General features: G+C 39.3%; 1 protein-coding gene across 1 annotated transcript in view; it reads right to left on the bottom strand.

Annotated features, from left to right (window-relative positions):
• Positions 1-19038, bottom strand: part of HELZ (helicase with zinc finger) — a 142264-nt gene that overhangs the window by 87465 nt on the left and 35761 nt on the right. The window contains exons 10-12 of the mRNA XM_065415542.1: positions 18372-18669; positions 12826-13093; positions 4240-4573 (exon numbers count right to left, since the gene is read on the bottom strand). Of these exons, the coding sequence (XP_065271614.1) occupies positions 4240-4573; positions 12826-13093; positions 18372-18669 (900 nt within the window). The remainder of the gene's footprint in view (positions 1-4239; positions 4574-12825; positions 13094-18371; positions 18670-19038) is intronic.

Genomic DNA, 19038 nt, shown 5'->3' with positions numbered 1-19038 from the left:
TTAACAGAAAATGACACAGGACCGTGTGGGCCACTAAAGAAAATTGTCCTGGCGTAGCCTACAGATGGCTGGGCACCAAAAGAGCAGAGATCAAGAAAAAAAAGCAGTTCACCCTGGATAACAGTTACTTCCATTGCACCTCTGTAAAGGATGCACTTGATAAAATCAGAACTGCAAACATATTAAGAAGCCTCCATTACCCAAGAAGCAGGGCACCAGGAAAAATGCATGGTCAGGGAGGTTTTTTTTACATGGATTACTGGAAGAGATAGGAACCAAACTATATACTTTATCCAAAGACCATAGCAATAAGACAGATTTGGCCAACATTTAAAATGAAACATGAAATCCTGGCTCCATTGAAGTCAATGGCAAAACTCCTATTGACTTCAGTGAATCCAGTGTGTATCCAAAGTATATGGGCTCAGATCCTGAGTTCCCTATTAATTTTTCACTCAGTTGTCAATCGGTCCTTGCACTGAAGAACTCTCACTGAAATCAGGACTAATTAAAAACTATATAAAAAGCGTTAGGATTTGACCATTGGTTCTCTAACAGATTTACAAAGCATTACACTTCTTTATGAATAACTGTAGGACCCAATTCTCATTCTAGGATATTGGAATCCTAAAATGACAGATCTGAACAGCTCACCCTAGCTGAGTTTCATAAGCAGTTTTAAAAGAAAAAAAAAATCAAAATTACTAAAAGCCCGAACTCATTTTGTATTCCAGTGGAGTTTATAGATAGAGTCAGTTAGTGGCTTTAATTATTGTTTTAAGAAAACAAACACTAACCGCACTCAGCACGATACAAGTCTTGTAGACTAATTATCCATGTTAAATGAAGACATTAGGATTCTTGCATATGTTTCACAAAACAAACTGAATGGAAGGTGACATGCTCCCCCAAAATGGATTTATTTCAATCAATTTCAGTGGCCTTAATTTGGGATTATTTCGGTTAGGTAGCAGGTCAATCCCCTTATCTCTACCAGGGAGACACAGGGAGGGGGGAATTATTTGATTTTTGTCAACTAGAGTTTATTCTTCCATGTTCTAGAGCAGGATGTATTTACATTACCTGAACTATCTTGTCCATAAACCCCACAACACTATTTAAGGTCAAGACGTCTATTTCGGTCCATTTCATGCTGATTGCAAAATAAACGAAGTACTGACCCTATCTCCAATATTGTTTGCCCTGGCAATGGAGCTGTAAATCTTAACTTTGTGACGGGATTCCTCTATTAAAGACATCTGGGCTAGGGAAAATAATAGTCTCCTTACACAGATATCTGTCTGTATTTTCATTTTAGTTTCTGTTATTCAACTGAATACTTTCTTCACCTAATGGACAGTTTCTCCAAAGCCTGCCAAGAAAGCCTAAAAAAGACTGACATAATGTGCCAAGGAGTTGAGGAAGCACCCTCCATCAAGATCAACAACTGTGAACTTGAAGTGGTGAACATGTTCACATACTTGGGGTCCACTATCACAGTCAACCTTTCATTTGACACAAAACTCAACATCCGCATTGGAAAAGCCACCACAACAATGTCTAGACTGAGCAAAAGGGATGGCAAAACAAACTGACAGAACACACAAAGATCTGTGTGCATCGTGCATAGGTTATCAGCACACTTTTGTAGGGGAGCGAGAAAAGGACCTTATACTCTCATCAGGAAAAGAGGCTCAACAGCTTTCATATGCGTTGCCTTCATCAAATCTTTTGAATTTCCTAAAGGGAAAAAGTCATCAACACTGAGGTGCTCAAACAGGCCAGCATACCCAGCATGCAAACATTCCTCAAACAGAGATATCTCTGCTGGCTTGGGCATGTGTGCCGAATGAATGATGAGCGCATCCCAAAGGACATCCTCTACGACGATTGTATGTGGCCCAGCCAGGCAGTCAGGAAGCGATTCTTTGAGATATTGTAGTCAGTGTGGATCCTTCTACACGTGCACACATGCACAAGATCAAATTTGATTTCCTTAATATCAGTGTCTGTTGGGGCCGCACACATGTGCCTTCCCATGCTTCCACACAAGAGGATAAAGGGCAGAGTAGCTCCAACAGTTCCCTCACAAGTCAAAGCCCATGGCAGCTTGGATGGAGGGCAGGTCATGGGATTCACGCTGGTTGCAACATCTTGAAGAACACAGTTACCGGAGGGTAAGTAACCGTTCTTTCTTCTTAAAAAATGTGTCAGTGTGGAACCTGCTATAGACAAGGGGCAAGTAGTATCTCCTCAGGATGTTGGGAAGAGGAGTTTCAGCTACGTCAGTCTAATAGTCACTGGAGTACCGCTCTCCCACATCTGGCATCCAAGCCCAATGCATAATGCTTGACAAAGGTCAGTGGATTACTCCGCGTCATCGCTTTGTAGATCTTGGAAACTGTCACATTTCTGAAGCAGGAGGAGGATGTTGCTTGAGGTCTGGTTGAGTGTGTCTTGATATTCAGCAGTAAAGGAACACCAGCCAATGGATGACGCAGCACAATACCAGGAAGATGGTCTTCAGAGTGAGGATGTGCAGGGAGCAGTCTCACAGAGAGGCTCCATGAGTCTCAGGAGAACTAATGAGGACCCAGGCAGGAGTAGGTTCTTTGCCCAGTGAGTAAGTGTGTTAATAGCCCACTGAGAAATTTTGACACCGTGGGATGAGAAAAGACTAAGCATGATTGTACAGATTGATGACAAGCTGAGAATGCAAACTAAACCTTAATAGAGCTGAACAAGAGGCTGGTCTGTTTTAAGTGTAATAAGTAGCTGAGGTTCCAATGTATCAAGGCCTGGACTGAGTCCACACCATGCTGGGCAGCCCATATCAAGAACCTCTTTTATTTAGATGAATATATTCTTCCAGCAAAGGTTTCCCTGCTATTTATCATGAGCCAAAGCCATCATCATGGGTAGGGTATAGGAGCAGGAACCTGGAGAAAGGCAGAAAAACAGGTACCAGAAATAAACAGGGGTCTGGGATGAGGAGAGCAAGAACCAGGATCAGGCTGGGAGGAAGAAACCAGGACTCAAAGTAGGCAGGGACCATACCAGCAGGCAGCCAGGGATTCACCTAGATGGTCAGACAACTTCCTGTGCCTCTTCATGGGCGGGGCTCTTTGTGAGCTAGAGCTTCGCTAGCCCCCTTCTCCACTGGTTCAGAAGAGCTGCTGGATGGCAGCCACGGTCTGATCGCTGCCTGGGGACCCAAGGGCCCAGGTTCAAGGCCTGCAATCCTTCACAGAGGGGTTGGACTGCACTATAAGGTTAGCAGTTGGCATGAAGTACCTTGCCTCACCTTGCCCTGCTGTACCTGGGAGTCATTGATCAAATTTTCCACAATTTTTTTTTTAAAGGAACATGCTTTATGATAAATAGTGAAGATAAGATAGCCAAATAGGCTGAAAAAGACCAGTTACGGGTCTCTGAAGAGAGCAGTAGGTTGCACCTGCTGGGTTCTACCTCACTGCCCCAGGCAGTAAGGGGGAACTGAAGTAGGGTCACACCCTTTATGCCCTAACACAAAGAGGCAAAGGGCACATGCACGGCCCCAACAGACACTGCTAGTAAAAACAAAATCCAAGAGTCACATGTGCATCTACAAAGGGATCCACACTGACACATACTCAAAAACCAGACAATACAAAGCCCAGGGGGCCACGAAGAGAGACTGCAGAGAAAGGGAGAGTAATCAGTCAGGCAAAAGGCAGCAGAGAGATCAAGAAAACAGGAATAGAGAAATATCGCAGGTAGGTGTCAAAAGTGGAAAGAACACCTATGCCCCACCACAAACACAAACCCATAAAAATAAAGATGAAGCTAGAGGCTCTTCAGAACAAATAAGTCCATACTCCGGCACAAAAATGGCTTAGTGTTTGAACTGGAGTTCAAAAACCTGTATTATTAGCTCTCAAGCTGTATCCTTGAGAACACAAGCTAAGATTTGCACAGGATGCTTAACCATATCAGAATAAGTTTTATATCAGAAATGAGTCTCATTAAAATATATTTTTACTCTAACAGTTTTAAAATATTAATTCTATTACGTATAAAAATCAAATTTAAACATAAAATTTTAATATGAAATTCTTCTCCTTGCTAGATTTTCTGCATATAACAAGGAATAAAAAATTCCTATTAATATCTTTCTAGTCCTTTGGCATGTAATTACTTTAGGAGGGAAAAAAGTAGCACAAATTCCTCCTACAGCAAGAATCTTCCATTCAAACATACCTGCATTTCACAATCTGCTCGAAGATTAAGTTCTTCACAGCATTCCCTGGATACCCTCAAGAAGATATAATCCTTTGTTTTCTCTTCAATAGCTGCTTCATAAACCTTCTCTTTGGTTCCTTGGGTCTGTACTGACTTCTCTTTAGTGACTGGCAATAAATAAACAGCATTGACTTTGGTCATCACCAGCCGTCCAGCCAAAGTGTCTTCAGAAAGCGTTTCAGTGAGCTTAAAGCGGCCAAAAAGTTGTCCGTTTTGGGCATACTTTGCACCTCCGGATACACCAGTGAGCATGAAGCTTGCTACAATCTGCAATTGCACTTTTATGTTGAACCTAAATCAGAAAGTATAAAGTTAGTTCAGAAAAAGGATTTGATTTTAGAAATCAGGAGACAATGTTAATCAAATAAAAAATGCCTCCAAGTTCAGAGACACCACACATTCAAGATCCAACCCTACCTCCCTTTGGGCTGGTCTACACTAGAGGGGAAGGATCGATCCAAGATATGCAACTTCAGCTACTTGAATAGCATAGCTGAAGTCGACGTACCTTAGATCGATTTACCTCGGGTCCTCATGGCGCGGGATCGATGGCCACAGCTCCCCCGTCGACTCCACTACCGCCTCTCGCTCTGGTGGAGTTCCGGAGTCGACGGGGAGCGCATTCGGGGATCGATTACTACCCGCCGATCTGGTGGGTAGTGAAGACATACCCTTACACTGAGTAATACCTTCTTTCACAGCAGTTGAATGGGACTGTGTAAGTAACTTTTCATTGTGAATAAGGGGGGCAGAATCTGGACTTGAGAAAGGGAAGTTTAAGCACAGTACTGTAGAACATTCAAGAACGTTGTGCCTCCATTCAGAGAAGGCAGCTACAAATTCTGTTGATAAGAGAAAACTTCCCCTGCAAGCAGCTGCTCTGTCTGTAATGGCAGGTATGGCAGCCTTTTAAATGTTATTTAAGGGCAACATGTACTTTAAGGGTAACAAATACTCAGTTTATTCAAAATGAAAAAGAGATCCTCAGAGTTTCTTCTTTTGGCAAGTAAATCTGGTCCATGATTCTAAAACCCCACTACAAGCAAAGTGACAATGAGGTAGAGAAATTCTATAAAGGATAACACAATTGATATATTCTTTGCCATTGTCAAATTTATTCATTACAAAACAAATTTATTCATTACAAAACTCAAATTATATCTATATTAAATAACTTAGTAAAGATATAAAAAAGTGTAATTATACATTACCTTAGTGAAGGAAAACGATATATAATAAAAGGAAGGAATGCAATTGTAAACAAACGAAGTAACTGAACAGTACAAAAACATCTGAGGGAAACGGTGTCTATTTTGCTTCTGAATGGAATGTAACTAACATCAAAGGGTGGTTACAAGCAGTAACATGGCTGAAGGTTTTAAAAAGACGCTCTAAATAGAACCAAATCCTGCAATTTTTACTCAGGGAAAACTCTGCCCGAAGTCAATGAGAGTTTTACATGAGTAACGTCTGCAGCATTTTTCTCGCAGCAATGAAAAGTTATTTTAATATCTTGTAAGCTTACGATATATTCATGAATTGACTACATCGTATTCTTTAAGGACATATACACAGGTCCAGAACAGAATACAGTTCCTATTCGTTCTGTACACCCTGTTCTAGGTGCAGATCAGAGAAGGCAGGCTGCCATCTTGAGAGGAGCAAAGGGCTATTATACCCTCATAGTTTAACAGATTCTTTTAAAACTTTATGAAATTAGAAGCAAAGACCAATAAATAATGAGAATGGATCTATTGTAAATGAAGGATTAATATCTAACATATCACATGCCTAATCACATAGGGCATCCGTGCACAAAGCTCCCACTGGCAGTGAGTTCTTTCTGCTCTAACATTTAGCCATGACTACCCCACACTGCATTCACAATAGAAGTAGCAAATCCACTCTTTGTATTTACACTTCTTAAAAAAATCATATACATTAAAGATAAAAATGACCTATTAGCCTGTCTTGTCCTTCTCTTTTCTAAAGGACAATGATCCAATACATTTTATAGTTCTTTCTTCATCCTGGTTCCTAAATGTGCCAAGTAACAGAGCTTCAGCCATTCCCATGGAAGTGTATTACACACACACACACATATATGTCTCAATGTCAGCAAGTTTAACCTAATATTTTGTAATGAGTTACAGGGGAATACATCAATGAAAGTAGAAGGGATGCAGAATACATTGCTTTCCACTAAAATGAGCGGTGATCTTTTTATCATGTGAAATGGACAACTTTCTATTGTTGTGTGTTGTCTCCATATGATGCTTTCCACATTTATGCTGACTTGTTCAATCCGTTCAGCTTCCTTCCAACCATTCCTGGTAAACTATTAAAAGTGCATATGTAATACTATTTAATCCATTGTAAAAGAAAATCTTTACAACAACGTATCACAGTCCCAAACTAGTACCAAAATCAAACCAGTTTCAGTTCTCTTCTGTGCATGGTAAATGCCTATTAAACCCATGAAAGATTTTTGTTCATATCTGATAAATCTTTTTGCTTAAATGAAAACTGCAAGTCTGTCTCCTTGTGGTGGTATTTCATTCTCTGTATAACAGGTATACTAAGACATACAAACATCCCTGGCAAATAAGCAATGCAATGAACTAAGATGATTTTTGGCTTGACTGGGACACAAATTTACTTTCTTCATCATCAGTATACTTAAGATAATTGTAATAGCTACTAGGGAATTTGCAGTAAAAGTGATCATTTAGTTTACCTCAAAGCATGAATTCAGCAGACCATGACTGAAATTAAAATAAATTCCTTCCACTTTCTAAAAACATTTAGGAAAAAGCATGCAAGACTTTTTCCTTGTCAACTTATAATATATAATTCTGAATTCTCTATTAGTCAGTTACAGATGTTAATTCCATTCAGATGACTGATGCAATATTGTGTTAAATGTATATAAACCTCAGTAACGTTTAAAATCTCATTATTATCAGTCAGATATCAGGTGGCAGTATAATGTTTTTATTTAATCACAGCTTTCGCTAACTTGAATCAATTTAAAACAGTCCATGTTATTACACATATATTAGCTGAATAACTATATTACTGCTATTCTGAGACATGCCACTCTTTACAGCATCATCTTAAGTGGCTACATTGGTTCTAGTCTACTGATTAGAACCTTCTTCTCCAGATTATTAAATTATTTCCATTGACTAGGGAGACACCCTCTGGTGAGCTATTCAACTACCAAATCCTCTAGTACTCAAGCACTACACTTCCTTCATTCACTCCCCCTTTCCTTCTTAGATTGAACATGAGCACACTCCATGTTCATGCTTAATAAGATTTAACTAGATGAACCTCACTCCCCAAGCAAAAGATCTGAATCAGACCAATTAAAAAGATCACTTTGGACTTGCACTGCACTTTCCTTTCAAAAGTTTGTTTCTATAAATGGATGAATTAAGCCTCTGAACATCCCTGTAAAGTCAGGAAGTATTTTACAGATTGTGAAACTGAGGCACAAGGAGGTTAACTGCCACATTTTTTTAAGTGACCTCTAATTTTGGGTGTTCAACTTTAAATACCAAGGGCCTGATTTTCAGAGGGGATGAACTGAAGTTCCTGACTTCAACTGTTGACCTGGACAGTCAGCACTTCTGAAAATTAGGTCATGGGTGTCTAAAGTTAGGCACACAAGAATGGAGCACCCAAAATTAAAGGTCACATTTGAAAGAGCAAGCCTTAGCCATCTGCCCAATGTAACACTCCAAATCAGGGGTGAAAGCAGCAACACAACCCAGGTTTCTTGACTCTCCAATGCTCCCTATCCTAGTGTATTAATTACTAAGCCACTGTAATGTTCATAGCTACCATTTGCTTTAGAATCATAGAATATCAGGGTTAGAAGGGACCTCAGGAGGTCATCTAGTCCAACCCCCTGCTCAAAGCAGGACCAATCCCCAGACAGATTTTTACCCCAGTTCCCTCAATGGCCCCCCTCAAGGATTGAACTCACAACCCTGGGTTTAGCAGGCCAATGCTCAAACCACTGAGCTATCCCTCCCCCCAATTACTGTAGGCTCTTTCAAATAGTACATCATGGTGCTTTTCTAAGAGGAAATAAACTCCTTAGTCTCCCAAACAACTTACCAAAAAAAATAAAATATATATATCTATATATATCTATACATATATGTTTGAGGTTTCTCTCATATTTGACATCATTTTTCTGGATTACACAATGGATGCTTTCACGCTAACACTTAAAGATCTGATGTTCAGCTAATCAGAAATGCAAGTCCAATTAACACTTTTTAGTGTGCTCTCGCATAAACACTTTACCACAAAAGCCATAATTAATTTTTGAGAGTTCTTATACTGTAAATTCAAGCTTTGTGTAATTTTAGAAATACTTATTCTTCACTGAGAGATGAACTCTCAGGTGGTGAGAAAAACTAAGTTGGAGTTTCATTTGAAACTTCAGCTGTCTTAGTCATCATGCCACCTCAAAACTTTTGTAGTGTTTGATTTACTTCTTTCTCTCAGATTTTTCTGGGCAGCATGAAGCTGGAGACAAACAGAGTAAAAACGAACAGGGAAAATCTATCAGCCAAAATCTCAGCAAATCCTAACAGCAAATCTGCCCAATATTCCAACCTTCTTAGCAATGTTATAACATTTCAACATAATTATGCTTCTATTTCTAATTAGCTAGGGAAAAGGTTATTGTCTATATTTACATCACAAAAGTTAGGACTTACCAGATCATAGCCCAACCACTGCCAATGCAGACTATAGCCCCCCAAAAGACCAAATAGCCCATAGAGAATATGTCTCTGTGTGCCAGTGGTTTAAAAGGTTCAATATGGTGTTTAACGTTCATGTGTGTAAGTTCCACAGAGGGCATGCACAGCAGCATTTTACTACTTAGTGGCACAGTGTAATATGCAGTAACGGCTCATGAACTCAGGGCCCAATTCAGCAAAAATACATTGACCGTCCATGAAAGCCAATATGTGAGGCTTCTGCAAACTTCAGTGAAAACCTGGTCTACAATTTGGATAGCAAAAAATGTACTGCATGTGTACAAAATAGTGTGAGCCGCAATTATTTAACCTCTCAGATTCATTAGTGAATGTTTTTTACGGCACTTAGGTATTATTAATTATTATTTATTAATTATTATTATAGTCTGCTTTCTTTTTTAATGTCAGAGTGAGAAAGATGATGAAGTTTAAATCCTCAAAAATTACAGGAAGGGCCCAAATTTCCACCAGATCCTATTAGAGCTTGGCCTGCACACTTGCTTGTTCATACAAAGCCCACATTTGCATATGGAAATCAGAGTGTTGGCTTATTTATTCTAACCTTTATTGCCCCTGTTTCCTACTCTAAGCACGTTAAGTAATTATCTAAAATAAATTTTTTCATCAACACTGCAATAAACACAACTTACACATAAAGCTCACCAAGACCTTCCCAACCCCACCAGAGACTCCCTTGCGATAGTCAATTAAAGATGCTTTCCCAATGCCATTGCAACCTCTTCCACATGACACCTTTCACAGCACTTGTCCTCTGGCCCTCCAAGGAAAGTCTGGGACAAGCATTGCAATTTGCAGTGTGCCTTAAAGGTCACAACAAATAAAAAATAAAAAAAATAAGCCAGGTTCAAAATCAAGGCTAGGAACAAGAACCAGAGTGCTGAATCCTTCACCAAGAATGCCTGCAACCAACACCCTCCTGCTTATAGTGAAGGCTGTTAGCTCAAGTGCTGGAGATGACCACATCTGCTATAGGATCACAAGGAGAGAGGCACTCTCACACGCAGACAGAAACAAACCATTTAGGGTGTCATAGATCAAAACCAACACTATGGATTTGACCTGGAAATCAACTGGCAGCCAATGCAGATTTTGGAGTATGGATTATGTGCTCCAAGAGGGAAACTCTGCTTAGTAATAATCAGCTGGCTCAATTCTACACCAGCTGCAGCTTCCAAAAGGCTTCTGCATATAGGCCTATGCAGAGCACACTGCATAATCCATCGTTAGCTGAAAAAATGCACATGTGCACACAAACAGGTGCATTCTGAGCTCAAAATTGGAGGTGTCACTACTGAAAAATTAGCCCGAAGGGCAACATTTGATTTAAAGCAAGCACCACCAGGAAGCTGGTGATTCTATTGTGTCATCAATTCACCAAGTTGTATCTAAGGCCTGGTCTTCACTAACCCCCAAATTCGAACTAAGGTACGCAACTTCAGCTACGTGAATAACGTAGCTGAAGTCGACATACCTTAGTTCGAACTTACCGCGGTTCAGACGCGGTCCACACGCGGCAGGCAGGCTCCCCGTCGACTCCGCGGTACTCCTCTCGCCGAGCTGGAGTACCGCAGTCGACGGCGAGCGCTTCCGGGATCGATTTATCGCGTCCAGACCAGACGCGATAAATCGAACCCGGAACTTCGATTGCCAGCCGTCGAACTACCGCGGTAGTGTAGACCTGGCCTAAGTATTGCAGGGGTCTCGATACAGCAGGTGTGGTGTTACTTGCTGCATATGAAGCCATAAAGTAGCCTCAAGTTTTAACCTTTGCTCTGCATTTTCTTGTGCATGTTCAGGCCTATAGCATCATTTTCAAATCATGTACACCGCCACTTTCTAAATGGGATCAATTAGGGGCTGATGAAAGTGAGGAACCAGCAGTACTGCTTAACCCAACAATGCACTGTAACCATGGACTGCAAATTATTCCAGTCCTGGACCTCTCTTGAGACACCCTGTTGACAATCAGCTGTTTTATGATCTGTACAAATATCTACTAGAGGCTAGCAAGATCCCCAACAATCACCACTTGTGACCTATGGCACATAGGATCACAGGTATGTAGAAGTTTGACCCAGTGTATTAAAATGGGTTGACTATAACATAATTTAATCAAAAGAAGAAGATTTCTATCATCAATTCTACCAAACAGAAGACACTTAAAAAACATGTATAGAACTTATGTTTATTAATCCACTTAACAGAAAGTCATGCAATAGCAATAATTTATTGCAGTACCAAATTATCCAAAAGTGAAGCATCATGTATTGGAATGTACTCGTTATTCCATCGTTTGTACATGCAAGCTGCTCTTTTGTCTTCCAAGAGATGTTGGCAACGTAATTTTCAACATGAATATTAACATAGTAAAAACATTATTTATTTGTTGTTTGTATCACTGTTTTCTCTAAGTCTGATCTTGGTTTAAAAGCCTTGAAAGATAAACCTTCATAAAAATACATGTGATGGAGGTCAGCAAGAGGGAATCTGTTAGTTTGCTGAAAACAACATCATGTAGAAGCAAATTCTTTGTATGTCAAATTCCAGCTCCCCAAGAGAGGAGAGCTATGACTAGGTATATTCAGTGAACTGGTTCAAGTTTACTATCACTTTTACCAGATATGAAAGCAATATGAATAGATACTGTTTTCCTGCTTCAAAAAAGTCTCCTTCAATAATAGTACATATTATTAATATTCTTAAATGACCACTGCATAATTCGATTAAACTCCTGACTACGTTCGGAGGCACAGTGCTCTTCAGAAGTCATTCTTGTATTGGTATATACAAGAGTTTACTTGCCACCACATCAAGTTAAGGGGGAAATGATGCCAATAAGAGTTCTTGATCTAGGGGTATGTCACCTTAAAAGATTTTCATACCATACAAGTGAAGGTGAGATCATTAATCACAAATGTCAAAATAGAAAAATGGTCTAGTATAGCACGACTATGAACCTGGAACGTGTACTTTATTTTTCCACGTGCATCCTTCTCATATGTCTAATGGTGCTGGACAGCACATATATAACGACAAAGAATATTTCTGACACAAAAAAATAGGGTCTACATTATGTGCCAATCTTACACTTGTAAAGCTATTACTCAATCTGCCTGTTTAGCAAATAGTAGGTAAAGCATCAGCTCTCCAAAGCAGTTATTCTAGATGTGCACGTGTGCAACAGAAATCAGCATCTGGCCCACCATGACATGAGGAGGATTCAAAAGTTTTCTTAAACCTGCAATCATCTATAGAGAAGAATGGTAATATTTTTCTCTTCTGAAACCCCTTTTATTTGAGGCTGTCACAGATAACTGAACTGTAACAGACTCTCTTTTTTGGCAAGGGAACAGAAACATTCTAAATTGCCCCTGCTGTCCTCAACATTGTTTTGTATTTAGGGAGCTATAAGAAGAAGAAAAACTAACCTCAGGACCCTAGGAAAATACAGTACATTTGAGGTTAGTGTGTCTAACCCTAACCAAAGGTTAATGAAGACATCTCTTTATCTTCACAGCCATTTATTTCTACAGTATATATTTCCATTCTCCCCTATGAAGAGGTAAGATTTCAAGACTCATATCCACTCTTAAGATGTAAGAAGGTTTAATGGCTAAACTGTTAGCCCTTTCAAGACCAGTCAGAGAAGTGCAATTACAATGAAAGGGTGACATCCTAATCATTTTTAGTAGGACAGCAACAGTCATTTAAGACAGAATTTTGTAAAAGTATTACTTACTTGCTGACTTCCTTATACTGTGCTATTTCCTCAATATAAAGGAGGTCATGCAACCGTGACTGATAGTTGGTCTTGGTCAATGATTTGTCCAGGACAGACTGTGTAAACAGCTGGTCAGCAGATAGAGGAATTTGGTATCTGATAAGAAGGCTCTTCTCCAATTCAGTAGTTTCATTAGGCTCAAAATCTACAATAGTCTTAGAAGTAGAATCCCAACGCTTAGCTGTAGTTAGTAACTGTTGCCGTGCATGCATCAGGTATTCAAGATCTGCATGTGGAGATACAAACAGGGACAAGACTTCAGTTCAAATTCTCCAAGATAATTTTCCACACTTTGATCACATGTAAATGACATATATAAAGTGGGAAACGTTAGATTTTTCCCCACCACAGCTTATTCATGTAAAACAGAAGAATCGTGATTTTATAAGCTAAACTTAATTTTTAACTAACAGAATATGGTTTGGTTCTTCAAGGAGAACACAGGATTACTGAAGTCACTCAGCTATCTTAAAATAATCAAACTGCAGATAACATTCTCCTTTGTCTAGGACAGTTTTCATAATTTTACTGTTGAAGAACTACTCCAACTTCAGATGTTGATTGACAACAGACACAAGAACCAACTCACACACAAGAATAAGAGAATATCAAAATATAACAACTCTACAGATAGAAACAGAGAGAGCATACAAATTAAACAAGTGATGGAAGGATTCTATTATTATAACTAAGAGCAATCAGAAGCATCCATAGTAGCTGCATGTCCTTTTCAAAGGTTAGCTATAATAGCAAACACCTTTCCCCTCCAAAAACAGAGAAAATATACATGAACCTGTGGGGGAACCAGTAGGGTAGGTGATCGGGAAACCCATAACTTGCAGTACATGAAAGGCCTTTACCATATTAAAAACTAAGTCCTAGGTTATTATAACATTAGGATTAAGCATTTGAAAAGATTCACATCGTACACACACAATTAATTCTCCAAGCATCACCTGAAAGTGTGACCCACATTGATAAATGGAAGGAAATTAATGTTTCAGTCTATCCTTAGTTAGCTCTGATATGTCTCTATATTGTAGCCCAAATCATAAACATGAAGTAAAGAATTTTTCATAGAACCCTGCAATAGCCATTAACAAGGCAAAAATTCAACACATGGCAACTGCTATCTGGAGGACTAAGTAGGGGTTTCATGTAACAGAACTATAGTTAAGCTAAAAGCTGCAATGGTTTAGCATTCATGGTGAAGCAGTAGCTACGTTTTAATGTATCATCTTTGAATCGGGCTTAAAATGGGTGCCCAGATATCACAGCAGTGCCTGTGAAAGACTGAGAGACCCTCTAACATCAAATAAAGTATTTCATTTTATCTTCATCATTCTGTATCCTAAAGAGATGAAAAATGTGACGTCTGAGTGATAATATGAGGCCAGTTTAGCAACAGGAATCTCAGATTAACATCACTCTTCAGCCAGAGGAAACAGGTCTGTCTCACTTAGTAAACTACTCTAATATTTTTGAAAGTTCATCTAATAGAGATTAGAAAGAAGATATAAATAATTCTCTTCTTCCTCTAAACTGAATGATGTTAGGTGCTAATGATGTGCAACAGGAGAAAAAGGCCCATGTTTGGTGATTTCAGAATTAGGAATTATCCACCATGACATTTTCCTGTATTGATCATATATTAAGAGTGTAACAGTTCAGTCAGACTGCCAGGACACTGTCCTTGTTTGCTAGGAAATTGGCCATTTGATATTGCATGCTACAGACACTTCCTGTAACTGTTGGTCTGACATAACTATTTTCTGAGTGTTAACATGGAATACATGCATACAGGGTTGCTTTCTTAAGAAGAATCTTGTGCATTTCCAATACTAAGAACATTTTCACTGCATGAAAAACTAATCTTCTCTTGATTACTTGTAACTTCTTCCATGAAAGAGAAAGCGCCCCAAGAAAAGTAACAGACTCTGCTCAACTTAAATGTCTCTTCTTAATACTATTTAAAAAGGAGGATGCTTGTCTTTCATGATGTCATAGCTCCAATATCCTTAAAAGTTATTATTGACCTTCCCAAGTCACTGCCTAGATCTATCTGTCATATAAGGATTTGTACTGGTAGTGTAGGCACTCGGCAACAAAAGGTGAAGGCCTCTTTCAGGGTTGTTTGCTCGATGTTACTTCTTCCGTCAGACCTCTACATACTATAACCCAACACTCCACTGCTCAAGGAAATATAAATGCAAAACACCCACATGGAACAAGATATATTCCTAACCACTATTCCATCACTTGCTTTCAGTTGCAATCCTTATCCCTCCCATATGTTGTCTACCTAGATTGTTAGCTCTTAAGGGAAAGACTTTGTACTTATGTTTGGTTGTAAAGAACCTAGCGCACCTTTGGGCATTAGATAAATAATAATAATCTGACTGATTGGAGATTTCCTTTGCTCTCTCTCTGCATACAGAGCTGTGACATCTCAAAAAGAGGTGCTGTAGTGAACTCGGCAGGCATTACACTATGCAGCTTCATCTTTCCATTTTGCACCAGAGTGTCATTTATATTGCCCCTGCCCTTGATCTATTTTTAGTAGTCAGCACTGAGAAATCCTGGTAGTTTAAGCTGACAAGGACACTGACTCGTCTGAAGATTAATACTTTTGCCTTTGCAAATAAATTATGGCTTGGCTCTCTTGGTCTTAAACACCTCTACACTGCAAGGACGCCAGGTCTCTGCAAGTTTACTGACTTTGGAAACCTGTCAGCTCTGGTTAGCTGCCCTCTTACATGGAGATCACATAATAGTTCCTGAAAAGACCACAGCCTTGCTCTTAAACACAGAATCTCATGCATTCTGAAACATACCCTATGTGGAATTCTAGTATATTGTGGACACTACAACTTCCTGCTTTGGGCTAAAAGTATTCAGGTAACCTGGAAAGAACAGTTCATAAACTATGGCATTTGCTATTTACATTTTCTCTTTGCTGATCTGGTAAATGTAAATCTGTTCTATGTAAACAAAGGATAGGAATAGCAAAAAGCAACAACTCTAGCCAACGCACATACTGTCAAGTATCAGAGGGGTAGCCGTGTTAGTCTGAATCTGTAAAAAGCAACAGAGGGTCCTGTGGCACCTTTAAGACTAACAGAAGTATTGGGAGCATAAGCGTTCGTGGGTAAGAACCTCACTTCTTCAGATGCAAGACATACTGTATGTATTAGTGTTTAGTAATGACATCTATCATTATTACTGCTAATAAAAAGGCCTTAAAAGTCTTGTATCACTAAAAAACAAGGAAATCTGAATTTCCTCGATCACTTAAAGATGTAGGAATAGATCTGGAGATGCTAGAAATAGGAAAGAGTGTCTGCAATACATCTCTGAAGGGTAGTAAGAAATTAATAACAATAGCCTGCAGAATTATGACCTCCGCCAAAAATTAAATCAATGTTCCTTCAAATCTTTGTGAGCTGAACTTTTCCTGGGATTCCCTGATGACTGCAATAGACAGACTAGAGAAACAATCTTCTTGAAGAGAGAAAATACTCTTCATTGACAAGTATTCTGGTAATCTCCCAGACAGTCATACTCTATTTCAGTCAGAATCAGTCAACGTATTTCTGCCCCTCCTAAGCAGTTTTGACAATTTTGGTCTGGATCTCATCAATTTCCTAAGATTTACAATTAACAGGAGTACAACTGGTTGTATTTTCCTACCGCCTTTAGGAGGAGATTATGCTAAATGGTTCTGAATCCTGACCTCCTGTTCGGATAAATGGATTTGCACAAATTTCCAAACCAAGAATCAGTGCTCAGCTCTTGGCTTCTCAATATTTTAAGTCTTCTTGATAAATCAAGTTCTCATTCATTGCCAAGCAAAATATTTCTAATGATCTTTGGACTATTCTGAACTGTTTCTGAGCGGGGGGCAGGGGGGAGGGTTGAATCGCCTTTGCCTCAAAGGTCAATTCTTTGTCAGATAAAAAAATTAAAATTCTTCATAGACCATGTTTTGAAGCTGAACCTAATCGGCATCTGGAGAACGTCCGTTCTGAAGGACCACAAGCATTTCAGAACAGCCTAAGCAAAACACAAACACTAACTAGAAACTGTGACAAATGACTCAAAACTGTGAAGAAAAAGGCTTTCGTGTGCTAATCTGGAAATTCTTTTGCAAAAGGGAAAGTTAGTCAGAAAAGAAGCAGCAACCAATTGGTTTTATTTATTCAAAAACAATGAGAAAGGATACTAGCAAAGCAGAACTGAATATCAGCCATTATTCACGTCTGTCTGACTCTAGCACTCAGTTGCTTTAAAATGTCCCAAGCAAAAGAGTTGTAACCACCTCTCTTGGGAAACTCTGCCAAAATCTATTAAATCTATTTTTCTCAGACACAACCTCAATTTTCCTTCCCTTAGTTTCATCTCATTAATCCTGGTTATTCTCATTGCAACACAGTAAAAATGCTTCTTAGGCCCGTTAGTCTTCTCATCTCTCCAATCTTCGTAGAGACACAGATGACCACCAGGCCTCACCCTACCTTCTTTGCTTGTTGCCAAGCAACACACATTTAGCTCTTTTAATCTTTCCCCATAAATCAATCACTCCTGCTCATCTTTCCCCTTCTTCTTTGAATGCCTACCAATTTGTAGACATCTTTCTGATAATGAGGTGCTTAGAACCGAAAGTCCTGATTTCCTGTAACTGACAGGAACAGACCAATGCAGTAAACAGAACACGACCATGGCAACATTTAGTTCAAATTTAACTTGAACACATAAAGATAATCATGTTTTCTGCCCAGTGCAAGTAGAGACAATATTGCTTTCCTACAATTTCTAGCATTTCTATATCAGGACTTAGGACCAGACGGTCCCCTGTAAATTGGCAAGGCAACATTAACTCCAATGACACTATAGCAATTTACACCTGCTGAACATCTGGCCCAAAATCTACATTTATAGACATAGAGTCCTGTGGCACCTTACAGACTAACAGAAGTATTGGAGCATAAGCTTTCGTGGGTGAATACCCACTTCGTCAGACGCACGTGGTGGAAATTTCCAGAGGCAGGTATAAATATGCAGGCAAGAAATTTCCACCACATGCGTCTGACGAAGTGGGTATTCACCCACGAAAGCTTATGCTCCAATACTTCTGTTAGTCTGTAAGGTGCCACAGGACTCTTTGTCACTTTTTACAGATCCAGACTAACACGGCTACCCCTCTGATAATTTATAGACATGTAAGACATTATATATTATATCATGAAGGACATTCATTATCTGCTAACAAATGTTCTGCACAGAGATGAGAAAAGGAAAAAAAATAGTATGACAAATTATCTTGTATTTATAGTAAACTGATTATCATATCACGGGAGAACACAAAACATCAAATGCTGATCATACTGACTGATGAGCAGTGCAGGACGTGTTTCTGATTCTCAAAATTACCACAAAGAGAAACATTCTTTTGGACATTTCTATCAAGTCTGTTCAGTAGAAAAAGAAAAATAACAGGACATTACCTTCTGTTGAAGCAGCATCAATCATTACTCGTTGCATGAGTACTGGTTCCAACCCAAAATCAAACACTACGGTTTGGCGAAATGTTCCAAAGATTTCCGTGTTAAAGGCTATACTGACTTTGTAAATGTAATGATCTATTCCATTTTGGGCCATCTTTCCTCCTATCCATTCCTGACAGTTTTCTGGGACTTCTTGTGATACCTGGGTAGTGCTGTCTCCAGCAGATATTGCAACGATATTGAAATGAGGACGATGGGCATCATAAAGCAATGCCACTCGATACAGCATTCTTGCAGGCTACAGAGAAATGCAAATATTGAAGTGACAATAAAATGCTGAAAACTGTTTTATGAAGTGCTTCATTTGAGGCCAGATTAGGGGAGGCTAAAAGAAGCCTCAACTTCATTCAGCAGGCACAGCTGAGTCTCTGCACTCTCCAGAACATAGTGTCCCCATAACTCCCAGCATCCACACCGGCAATCGCCATCCCAGTGGGGAGAAATAGAGTGGAGGTTGGACCATGCCCCACTACTTCACTTTAAAAGAACCATTTTGGAGTTGAAACACTAACTGCAAAAGTCTGTGGTTTTACTGCAGCAAAGAAATAAGATCCAAGTGCTGCAGCATGCTAGCTTTAATATTTATCCATTTTCAAAAGAGGAGGAA

The sequence above is a fragment of the Emys orbicularis genome, chromosome 13 (assembly GCF_028017835.1).
Source record: "Emys orbicularis isolate rEmyOrb1 chromosome 13, rEmyOrb1.hap1, whole genome shotgun sequence".
Classification (NCBI taxonomy): domain Eukaryota; kingdom Metazoa; phylum Chordata; order Testudines; family Emydidae; genus Emys; species Emys orbicularis.
The sequence above is the reverse complement of the archived record's forward strand: the minus strand, read 5'-3'. Positions and strand labels throughout refer to the sequence as shown.